The 13255-nt window shown below is 26.7% G+C and overlaps 1 protein-coding gene across 1 annotated transcript; it reads left to right on the forward strand.

Moving 5' to 3' along the window:
* Nucleotides 1-8797: 8797 nt before the first annotated feature.
* LOC133819625 (CBL-interacting serine/threonine-protein kinase 1) lies at nucleotides 8798-12422 on the forward strand. Its single transcript, XM_062252917.1, has 12 exons — nucleotides 8798-9231; nucleotides 9324-9386; nucleotides 9922-9993; nucleotides 10098-10205; nucleotides 10306-10386; nucleotides 10471-10650; nucleotides 10734-10955; nucleotides 11046-11153; nucleotides 11287-11403; nucleotides 11496-11558; nucleotides 11698-11772; nucleotides 11898-12422. Exons 1-12 carry the CDS (start codon nucleotides 9016-9018, stop codon nucleotides 11964-11966), a joined length of 1374 nt encoding a protein of 457 aa, XP_062108901.1. The 5' UTR covers nucleotides 8798-9015; the 3' UTR covers nucleotides 11967-12422.
* Nucleotides 12423-13255: the final 833 nt, after the last annotated feature.

The following is a 13255-nucleotide window of genomic DNA, read 5'->3' on the forward strand; positions in this document are numbered from 1 at the left end:
ATTATTTATGAAATTTATGAATACCAGTCGTCTACGTTATATTTTGATTTCGAAACCTATAAGTTATAATTGATGTATTCAATGATAAATAGTCAATATATAGATATATTTATATATTGAAGATGTGTAATTTTCAATAGTAATGAAAAGTAGAAAGAAATATGGCCTCACCATTTCATTCATAATTATGATAATATAATTCGATTGAAATATATAAAACAAATATTAATGATATATGAACCAATTAATAATTACCAGATCCCTTCTTTCAAAAAAATAAAAATAAAAATAATTACCAGATCTTTAGTTGATTTATGCATCATGATTCATATATAATAGTGTTGAGTGAGTGTAATTATTATTATTATTATTGAGAAAGATTCAGTCTAAGTTGTGTATATCTCTTTTATATATAAAAAAAATGTGTATATAACATAAATTTTTAATTTTAATAGATTATTTTGTTAACTTTAACCGAATATTATAAATATTTAACGGAATATACTTTTAAAATTAATTAAAAATAAATATTTTCTAATTATATTAATATAAATTTAAATATTATAATTTAAATATATAATCCTAATTTTTTTACTAATTATATTAATACAAATTTACATATTATAATATTATTATGATAATAATATTTAATACAATACTAAATATTTAATACTTATATTAATATAAATTTACATAATCTTAATTTTTATTAAAAAATTATCATTTATAATTAAAAAAGATTATTATATTATATTATATACATTTTTTTAAACCATAAAAAAATTTTGGTTTAATTTTTATTTAATATGTTCATGTCATTCTTTTATATATAATATTATTTATTTATTTAAAATTTATATAAAAATAATACAAATTTACTAAAAAAATTCAATAAATAAAATCAAATAAACGTGCATAAAATAGTTGAAATTAAATTAAATAACAAAATCACAACATAGAATTTAAGAACCGTTTAATCAAATTAATTTAAGGGCTAAAATTAAAACACTAGTTAAAAATAAAAATAAATATTTCTTAAGTACTATGTAGCATTTTATACATGTATATTCAAACTAAAATTTGCATATTTCAGTTTTTAGCATATGTGAAAAAAGTTTATCATACAGTATTTTATTTAATATACATGTATTTTTTTTAATAATTTTACTTTCAATTTAAAATAATGATATAATTATATCCATCCTACTGAATTTTATTTTCTGATTTCGTCATGTATATAAGAATAGATAATGAAAAACTTAATCAACTAATTAAGAAAGCTGGTAGATATTATTGTGATAACATATAGGCATTATGTAATAAAATAGGAATGGTCTATTAATCATATTTGAAATTAATGTATACCAGTCTTCTACGTTACATTTTGATTTTGAAACCTATAAGTTATCATACACACATACATAAATATTATATATATTTATTGAAGATGTGTAATTTTCAATAGTTTAAAACAAATATTAATATTACCAACCAATTAATTACGAGATGTCTAGTTGATTTATGCATCATGAATCATGATTCATAACACAGTGTTGATTTGAGCACAATAATTAATTCAAGTATATTTATATACTAGATACAACCAACTAACTTAGTGTTTGTTTAGTTTTATTTATAAAATTTATTAATTATTTTTATTAAATTTATATAATTCTCATATAAATTTCAAATAAATAATAAACAATATTATATATAAAATAATGATATAAATATATTAAAAAAAAAAATAAACTAAAATATTGTTTATGATTTAAAATATATATATATATATATAATATGATAACTTTTTAAATCATAATCTATTTTATTTAAGGTACAAAACATTCATTATATAGTTCAAATTAATATAAATTGCAATAAATTATGATTATATATTATTATTTTATAATATTTGAATTTACATTAATATAATTATTAAATATCTAGTTTTGTATTATATATTATTACAATAATGATATTTTATAACATTTGAATTTAAATTTATATTAATATAATTATTAAATATGTAGTCTTATATTAAATATTATTATAATAATAATATTTTATAATATTTGAATTTATATTAATATAATTAATAAACATTTATTTTTAATTAATTTTAAGAGTATATTTCGTTAAATATTTAGAATATTTTGTTAAAGTTAACAAAAAATACTATTAAAACTAAGAATTTTCGTTATCTACACATTTTTTTATATATAAAGAGATACAAAATTAAATATATATATATATGAAATTAAATTGAATAACAAAATTACATAATATATATTATTTCTACATATATAGATTTTAGGGTTTATACATTGTTGGACCCTGTGTTTTGTCTCATTACCTGTTTGGACCCTGTGTTTTGACAAATTACTTTTTGGACCCTATGTTTTGTAAAATGGTTAAAATAGAACCCTAAACTCAATTTTGATAAAGAAAAAATTGAATATAACAACACCGTTTTTAAGTAGAATGATTTTTTTTTCTTTTCTGAATTGTTAGTTTGGTAAATTATTTGTGATTTTAGTTGAAAAAATATTGACCAAAATCGGGTTTAGGGTTCTATTTTAACCATTTTACAAAACATAGGGTCCAAAAAGTAATTTATCAAAACACAAGGTCCAAACAGGTAATGAGACAAAACATATGGTCCAAAAATGTATAAACCCTAGATTTTAAGACCCGTTGATCAAATTAATTTAAGGGCTAAAATTAAAATACTAATTAAAAATAAAATAAATCTTTCTCATTTGTGTATATATCATTTTTAAATGTATATTCAAACTAAAATTTGTATATTTTAAATTTTAACTGATATATTAATTTTATCTTTGTTACAATATAAAAATGTGGGAATTTACCCCAAATACGACAATTTCTCATTTTTTTTCTACATTTACGTGATTTTTTATTATGTTTCATTTTTATATATGATGTTTTTTCAATTTTACGTTAATCTAAAGCTTCTTATTCCAATAATATGATATATACACAAACTTATATCCCAGGTTTCCTCCACGCATATTATTGCACCAAATTTTAATAAAAAAATCTGTTGTTATAATTACTATGTGGCCACAAAAATAAATGGATAAGTGAAAGTTAAAGATGCTGTTTTTATGTACTATAAAACTATTGCTCAATTAATTTTGGTTGCTTAAGGTACACAATAAATTCATATTTACAGTCTCTAAAAAGAAATAACAAAACAAATAAATAAAATATTTTTGTTAAAACAAAAGACTAATCATTGCATCAAAATTAGGATGTTATGATTTATGTGCATCCATATCCTTAATGGTTCCATAAGAACTAGATTTGAGTTCACATAAATGAAAATTCGTTATGATCACAAAAGTCATTCACAAACCCCTCCCCATTCCTCTAGTCTCTTTCTCTCATTTTCTCAACATCTTGTCTCTCTCTCTCTCTCCCATTGGAATTCCATGCAACTCAAGACAGTCGAATGAAACCTCATTTAACCCATGGCAACATAAAATCTCATATGGTAATTTTATTCTCATGCAACCCACTGCAACATTGAATGCAAGTCTAATGTAACCCAACACAACCTAAAACAACTTTAAAAATAAAAAAACTTATATTTAAATTTATCATTATATAACTCACTGCAACCTCAAATGCAAGCCTAATGCAACCCGCTACAACCTCAAATGCAACCTAAAGCAACTCAACCTAATGCAACATAAAACAACTTTAAAAAACTCCAACACTACAGAAAAGGCTTTTATCTACGGTTTTTTTACTTAATACACTACGGTTTTTTAGAGTAGTGTAAAGCGCAGTGTATTCGACCGTAGAGAAAAGTGTTGCGAAAACTGCAGAGAAAAGCCACATCTTTCTCTGTGGTTGTGTTGAAAAAACCGTAGAGAAAGATTACTTTTCTCTGTGGTTGTGTTAAATAAACCGCAGAGAAATAACATCTTTCTCTGCGGTTTTTTCAACACAACCGCAGAGAAATTCTTTTTTTTTTAAATAATTACTAATTAGATATATTTTTTCAATAATTCAATTCTGATTATATATAATTTTTTTCAATAATTCAATTCCAATTATATACAATTATTCAATTCCGATTATATATATTTTAAATATTATATAATAATAACCTAATTTAATAAATTATTATCTAATTAAAAAATCATTATGTAAATAATAAAAAAAATTATGTAAAAAATAATATTATAATATAAAAAATTAAGTAAAATACAATAATTTTAAAGATATAACATAATTAATATTAACATTATTAAAATACAAATAAATTAGGTAAATAATATAAAAAATACCCAAAATCTGAAATATTAAAAAAAATCAAGTTTTAGTGATTAATACCTATTTTGAACAATAAAAATGTCTTATAGTCCACAAACGTTAAAAAACGTTATAGAAAAGCTTGAAAACCACAATATAAACATACATTAAAATCTCATTAAACCCACTCAATATTTCTTTATTTTTGCCCTAAAACTTCAAAATAAATCAATATTATATATATTTACATGATTTAAAGCGTTAATATGCAAGAAAATGACAAAAAAAAAAAAACAATGAAAATTAGTGAAAATGGACCTTATCGTGGCTGGGGACGAAGGTTGCGTCGTTCCTTTCTTCGTCTTTGTGAAATGAAAAATGAAGAGGGAAATGAGGCTCGGGTTCGTCTTGTAGGGTTAGTGGTACTTTTCTCCGCGGTTATATACAAAAAACCGCAGAGAAAAGTAGCCAACTTTTCTCTGCGGTTTTTTTTTATAAAACCGCGGAGAAAAGTCTCCGCCTCCCCAATTTTTGAACTTTAGACTGTATTTTTTTTAAAAACCCGCAATAAAATGGTATTTCAGACTCATAGGGACCTTTTCTCTGCGCTTTTTATTTAAAGTTGAAAAAAAGCGCAGAGAAAGCCTATATTTGTAGTAGTGCTCATTTACAAATTTCATCATTCTCATGTAACTCACTACAACCTCAAATGCAAGCCCATGCAACCCACTACACACTCTAGTGCATGTCCATGCAACTAAATACAACTCATTGCGATCTCAAATGCAACCTAAGGCAACTTTATAAAACTTAGTTACAAATTTCATCATTATTATGCAACTCATGCAACCTAAAGCAAGACACTACAATCTCAAATGCAAGCTCATGCAACCCATGACAACTTAAACACTTATATACTAATTTTGGCTCATGCAACCCCAAGCAATAGCCAAACAAATTTACACATGAAAAATCAACCTAATAATGCAATCCAATTCATGGGTCAAATACAACTCATGCAACGACAACCTTAAATGAAATTCATACAACTCAATTCATGTGTGAAATACAAGCCATGTGCAACCCAATGCACCCTCAAAATGCAACTATTAATGGATGTTATACATGCTATGCAACTAACGCAACTTAAAAAAATCTCATTTGCAAATTATTGTTGCAAATGTTGCAATAAAAAATTTGTAAAAGAGGTTGCAACAAATGTTGTAGAAGTTGCATATGTCGCAACATAGGTTGCATACAATAGCATCTGAAAATAACTCACATGCAGATTTTAGAATTTTAAACAACTATAGCAACTTTATTTGACAAATTAATCATCTTTACACAACCTAAAACAGCTCAAAAAAACTCATACAAATTTTAAGCAACGTAATATAAAACTAACGCAATATAAAAATCTTATTTGCAACTAAAGCAACTTAAAATAATATTTGCTAATGTTTATTATTTATGGTTTTATATATTTATTATTTTAGCTAACTAGATGAAATAATATTCAAAATATACTAAATTACTACAAAATGATGTTTGTAGTAAATTTAATCTTATATTTGGAGGCTAATGTCAAATAAAATTAGAATGATGCTTGTAGTTGTAGCACACAGTATCAAAATCCATATGGAAGTCATATAAATATATATATGTTTATATATATATATATACATGATGATAAGATTTCATATAACATGATATGTATGTCATAAAGTTTCTTAATAGAGAGAAAGAGAGATCATTTATGTAAATTATTTAACGAATAGTGGTAGACTAATGAGACTCTTTGTGGCTTGAATTTTTATGAATTGTCTAGTGCAATCTATAATTTTAGAAAAAAAAAACTTTAAGTTATATATTTATGAAATAAATATTTAATTATCGTATAAATAAAATAAAATTCTATTAATGAACGTATCCCTTTTATATTTTATTCTGTCTAACCTAAAGTCAAAATAATAATTACAAATAAAATAAAATAAAAATCTTGTCACATTATTCTTACCAATTTAGAGAAGATTATAGTTTCTTTTTAAGAAGAATGGTCGAAAGCAGAAAATATCAACACACATGAAAATTGAAGTAATTTTTTCTATGTTTTATTTTCTAATCCATAATGTTTTGGATAAAATAAAATTAATAACAATATATATTTTTAAAAAGATAATATATACCCTATGGAGACATAATCTTAAAAAATCTTCTAAATCTTGAATTTTGTCCTTTAATGTTATCGTTAAACATTCAATATGTAGCTAAGAGTTATAATTTGAGTACGAGAATTAATAGTTTAATATTTTTAAGTTTATAATTTATTTAAAATAGTAATTATTGGATTTAATTGAAAAGTTCAAATTGAAACTGCTCCGTTAAATAATAAAATCTAATTCCATTTCCATGAAGGAATATTAATTACCAATCAGTAATTATTATTTTTTTATTAAAAAAAATAGGAAAAAAGTAAAATAAAATATTGTTTGGAATGTAAAAGAAGAAACCCTAATCTAGTTGGGAAACAACTTTGTCTGTGTTTGATTTTGTGTTCTTTGCGTGAAGGGAAGGGGAAGACAAGGGAAGCTTCTTTTGTGAAAGTCGTACTGAATAAATTATGATACATATATAAATATATATATATGTAAATATATTTATATATAACGTCAAAAAATAAGTTTAAGTTTAGTTTAATAACTATAAATAAAAGTTAGAAATCAATAGTCTATCCTATAATCTAATTAACGAAATTGGCGTTCTTCCACATTGACTCTTTCATCATTATATTCTACATAATAATCAACCTCAAAATTTTCTCATTTCAATTAATTATTACAAGTAAAATACACGCAATTGATTTGATCTCATCTACAAGCACTAGCTTATTCTTTTTTTTTTTATTTCTTTATTTAATAAAAATAATGACACTTTTTTTTGTTTAACATTTTGAAGGAGACATATTAGTATCCAAGTGTGGGGACCAAACCTAATCGAATCGAATCGAATTAGCATAATTTTGTTGAACAAATTGAAACAAATTAACTTATATGCATTGAATTTACTAGTTGAAGAAAATAATGTTATAGTAGTTATTGTTGGTGTTATAATAGACTAAGTTGATAGCGAATCTATATAGAGAAATTAAGAGAAGTATATAAGTGACGATTCAATTTTGAGTGAGTGGTTATCAAGGCCAAACACTATGCAATTATTTACTCAAAAGTGAACATATAAATGGCGCTATGGTACGTCGAGAGGGCACTTTTTGGTTAAAATAATAAGTGGTTGATAAATTTATAGAAATAAATAAATAAAAAGGGCAAAAAAATGGTTTGGTTCTCAATCATAACTACATAATAAGATTCAAGTTGGTTGATAAAGTTTGTTTTAAGGATTGGTTTGAACTCACATGACTTGGCAAGTTCATATCTCTTTCCCTATTAATCATCATAATAATTCAAATTACCTTTTTGAAAATTCAGAAAAATTATTAAGTTTTGAAAACAACAACAACTAAAATTTGTTTAGTTTATTTTTTGACAATTTTTTTATATATATATATTATGTGCCTTCAAATATTTCCACACCTCATATTGTATAAAAAAATAATAATTTTATGAAAAAATAAATAATAAAAACTTATTTGTAATTGTTTATAAACCTAGAAGACTTGATTTTGTAAAAAAAAAAAAAATAGAGGACTTGATTGTCAAAAATATTCTCTTAAGGATTGAATTATCAAACAAGATAAAAATTAGGGGCATTTATGCTAAAATTCATTATTATTATTATTATTATTATTATCAAGAAAAAAATTACTTCTCTTATTGGGGGCTTAAAAAAATACTTCTCATTTTGAAGATAGGGGCATTATTTTTTATCCTTACTATTCGGACGCTTTTTTATTTTTGGTACTTGGAAAAATTATAATTAAATTTTTTTTTCATGATGGAACACGTTATCCTGCTAATATTTGAGAATTTATGAATAATTTACGGTGTCGAAATTACAGTTCAAACAGTCAGTTATACGTGTACTTTATTTTTTTATATGCGTGAAAAATAAGCTATTTAAATTCTGATTTCGATACTCTATATTATTCATAATTTTCCCAAATTATAATTTCTCAAAATAAAAAAAATAGAAAACTCACCTAATATAGAGACAAAAATAATATACCTATCTAAAAAAACCTCCCTATATATCATTAATATTAATATTAAAAATCGTAATTTTTTTTAATATTAAATTAAAAAACGTATTAGTAATAGATTGAGTGTGTAGTCTATAAATATAACATGCTTCTTTCCACGTAATACGTTAGAAAAAGGTAGGGTGGTAGCAAATAATAAAAATAATAATATAAAAAGGAAGGTGTGGGTCATATTGTCCCATAACAACAGGTATATGATTTATTATTATTATTATTATTATTATTATTATTATTATTATTATTATTATTATTATTATTATTATAAAATTGCTATATAAATAGAATTGACGAGAGTTATAAATGGAAGGAAGTTTTGGTTTGGTTCTCTGCTTCAGGATTACATTTCAAATACACACAAGAACAGGAAGAATCAAAGAGAGAGAGAGAGAGAGAGCGAGAGATTTGGCTTAGTGCTTATACAAATCTTTACAGTTTAACAAGCTTATATATATATATACTGTATATACGCGTTTCTCTCTTTCATTCTCTTTCTTTTTCTCTCTCTCCGCCTGTTCATGGTGATCGCGGTTGAGGTAGAGAATAGGAATCATCATCATCAGAGGGCGGTAGGTCCGCCGGGAATGCGACTGGGGAAATACGAGTTGGGAAGGACTTTAGGAGAAGGAAACTTTGGGAAAGTCAAACTTGCTCACGATCATAAATCCGGTAATCTCTTTGCTCTCAAAATTCTCCAGAAGAACAGAATCATCAACCTCAACATCACCGATCAGGTAAACCTTTCGATCGTCTTTGTTTTTTTTTTTGGGTTAGGAATCAAATATGTTCTTTGTGATTATTGACACATGAAGCAAAATTATTTCAGATTAAGAGAGAAATCGCTACCCTCAAGCTCCTCAAACATCCTAACATCGTCCGATTGCATGAGGTATTTTCATTATGTTTTAATATTATTTATTACTGTTTAAATTTGTGTTGCCCATCCCAATTCCAATCCCAATCCATGAAATGATGCGGGGTCATCTTGAAAGTTAAGACTAGTGTTTGTCGTTTCCTTCCCTTCCTCCTTGTCCATTGGATTTCAATGGCTGGCCTGTCCTGATACGTCTGATTCTGTCAGCTGTTATTGGAGTTTTGAATGAATGAATAGTGCCAAGAAAGCACGTGTATTTTGTGATTAAAGACTTATCTACCTACTGCCCAGCCCACCCAACCCAGACCCAGACCCAGTTTAGTGCAGCAGTTCGGCTTGGGCCCATGCCTCAGGCCTCTGTTGCCTCTTTGCGTACTGCCAACTCATTCTCTACCTTTTGTCCTTTTGCATTACATGTAGTGACTTTTTTTTTCTTAATTATAATTAATTAAACAAATAAAATATACATTTATGGATTCCAGACTTTGTGAAACAGTGATGATGTGGTATGCTATGGAATTTTCTTCTCATTCAATTCTACTCTTTGCAGGTCTTGGCAAGCAAAACCAAGATTTACATGGTCTTGGAATATGTCACTGGAGGAGAATTATTTGATAGAATTGTAAGACCTTCTTATTGTTACTATGTCTTTATATCACTCCTTACTTAACATCAATCACTAGTCCAGACCTCGCAATTATTAACTCACTTCTAATATGAATTCAGGCAAATAAAGGCAAAGTCACAGAAGCTCAAGGCAGAAAGCTCTTCCAACAATTAATTGATGGGGTCAGCTATTGCCATAGCAAGGGTGTTTTCCATCGTGATCTTAAGGTACTCTTTCTTCTTTCACTCCATTTTCCAAAAATATGCCATTTAATCTTTTTTTTTTTCAAAAAAATAAATAAATAAATATTGGGCCTCTTTATTTCAGCTAGAGAATGTTCTTGTGGATGCCAAAGGGAACATCAAGATTTCTGATTTTGGTCTCAGCGCACTGCCACAGCACTTCAGGGTACCCTTACCTTGTCCTTCTTTTGGAAACATAACCAAGTATGCAGTTTTTTATGTCCAGTCACTTACAAAATATACATTTCAGGATGATGGTTTACTGCATACAACTTGTGGAAGTCCCAACTATGTTGCTCCAGAGATTCTTGCTAATAGAGGGTATGATGGAGCTACCTCGGATATATGGTCATGTGGTGTTATCTTGTACGTAATCCTTACCGGATATCTTCCTTTTGATGATAGAAATCTTGCAGTTCTCTATCAAAAGGTAATTAACCAACATTCATCAGAATCAGAATAATTTTCATTTGTATTATTATGTCTACTCATTTCATTTTTGATTGATTTCAGATATTGAAGGGTGAAGCACTGATACCCAAATGGTTATCTCCTGGCGCACAGAACATGATTAGGAGAATTCTTGATCCCAACCCCGTTACCCGGATAACAATGGAAAGCATCAAATCAGATGAATGGTTTCAGCAGTGTTATGTTCCTCCAAATGCCTACGAAGAAGAAGAAGAAGAAGATACATACGTTGACAATGATGATGCCTGCTCAATCCACCATGTGGTATGCCTAAGGAATTTCATTTTACTCTTCTTTCCCCACCCATTATAGGCAGGATGGTGTTATAACAGAAACTTGATTCTTTTGTTCCAGACATCTGAAGAAGAGAATAGGACTTCAGATTCGCCGGTTTTAATCAATGCCTTTCAACTCATTGGAATGTCCTCATGTTTAGACCTTTCGGGTTTCTTTGAGAAAGAGGTAAAGAGTGACTGACTTTAAAATGTATCATTATTTTTCATTTTGCTGGAGCTTACTGCTTGCCTTGTCTGGTGAAACTTCACATTCTCGAGTAATCACTGATTGCAATGTATCCAACTTTGTGCTAATTCAGGATGTCTCAGAGAGAAAAATCAGATTTACATCCAATTATTCTGCAAAAGAATTGCTTGAGAGGATCGAGGGTATTGTAATAGAGATGGGATTTTGTGTTCAGAAGAAAAATGGAAAGGTTTGTTCATATTCTTGCATATGATTACTCGCTATTGTTATATAGATCAACAAATGGAGTTACTCACCTACTTTTCTATGTCTAATTTTCAGTTGAAACTAATGCAAGAACACAAGGGCCATAAAAGTTCCGGTTGTCTTTCACTTGCAGTAGAGGTACACTTTCGAAAATTCTCTTTACATTATACAACAAAACTACTTTTTGACAACAAATATTGCATCTGATATTCTGGCTATTAATATTGATTTTCTACCACTATAATTGGAATTAATCATTGCTTTTGAACTGTGCCAGGTGTATGAGATTAGCCCTTCCTTGTTTGTAGTTGAATTAAGAAAATCATATGGAGATGCTTCTGTTTATAGACAGGTACACTACTTTCCTTACTCTACTCTCGCTTTATTATTATTATTATTATTATTCTATTCTTGGATACACACGACAAAAACATCGGATGTGTTTAACATAAAAGTCAATTCTTGTGTGCTGTGCAGTTGTGTAAAAAGCTTTCAAATGATTTGGGTGTTCCCTCAAGCCAAGAGATCTTGACCAAAGAAGTCTGAAAGTCATTTGATTCGTTTCTAAATCGAAGAACAAAGTATATAACCATATGATATAAACGCACCTCATGTATATGTTTTTTTTTAATAAAAAAGAAAAGAACATGTATATGTGAGACTAGCAATATTTAGAGGAATTAGTTAATTTTTTTCTTTTTTCCTTTTGAAAGTGTGGAATTAGTTCATTCAGGCCGCAGCTAATTCCTTATACCAATGTAAAGAAATTACAATTATTCATATAAATACATATATTATATATGAGTAATGATATGTGCACTCAAAATATGCACTCAAATATTATATATAGTGACGTGTCACTATTTTTTAAAACAGTGAGTCACAGTTTTAATAAATGTGATTGGCTAGGTTAAACTGTCACCTCACTGTGTGTAATATTTGGATGTATATTTTGGGTGCACATATCATTACTCATTATATATTTAGATATTCAAGGTATAAGTATAACATGTACACTGTAAAAAGGAATGATCATTGCTGTGTGTAAAAATCACATTAAAACTCAATTCTAATTCTACTAAATTCTAATTTATATATATATATAATTATTTATATAAAATCATAAAATTCCCTAAATGAGATATTGGACAAGATATTATGTGGCAGAACTCTTCTAGATCTAATCTCCTTAATAAATAATAGATATTGGAATTTGGATAAATAAATAATAAAAAAAAAGAATCAATGTTGGAATATACTCAAAATATTCTATAAATCTAACTTATCTAATATGACATCCAATTCATAAGTTCATAATTTAAATATTAAATATAATAACTTTAATTTTTTTTATTGACTTTCTTATTTCCAAGTTTAATTTCTACAATTGCTAGAGGAACATTTTAGTTATAGAATGACTAAAGAAACAACATCCTTTAATGTATCAACTTAAATTTTCTTTTTTAATCTTTTTTTGGGTCAATGGCGTGTTGTACTAATAAGAGTAGTGTTTTAGTTTTACCAATGTAGAAGTGTTATGGAGCGTCGGTGTTAGAACATAAAAGGAAGCCGAAACAAATTTAGACTTGGCAGATACTAAAAACCAATTACATATCATCATATGGATCATGTGCCAAAAAAAATAATGAAATGAATTGCAACTACCAAAAGGGATACCAAGCTTGACCTTTCTTCACTCGTTCGTTTCATTAAATTTTTAACATGTGGAATGGAACCAACTACCATATTTTCACATTATTATATTAGACGAAAGAAAAGATAAAAAGTGAGGCACATGGCACTCGAACAATGCTCATTCATGAGTTCATCAAAAA

The sequence above is a fragment of the Humulus lupulus genome, chromosome 2 (assembly GCF_963169125.1).
Source record: "Humulus lupulus chromosome 2, drHumLupu1.1, whole genome shotgun sequence".
NCBI lineage: Eukaryota > Viridiplantae > Streptophyta > Magnoliopsida > Rosales > Cannabaceae > Humulus > Humulus lupulus.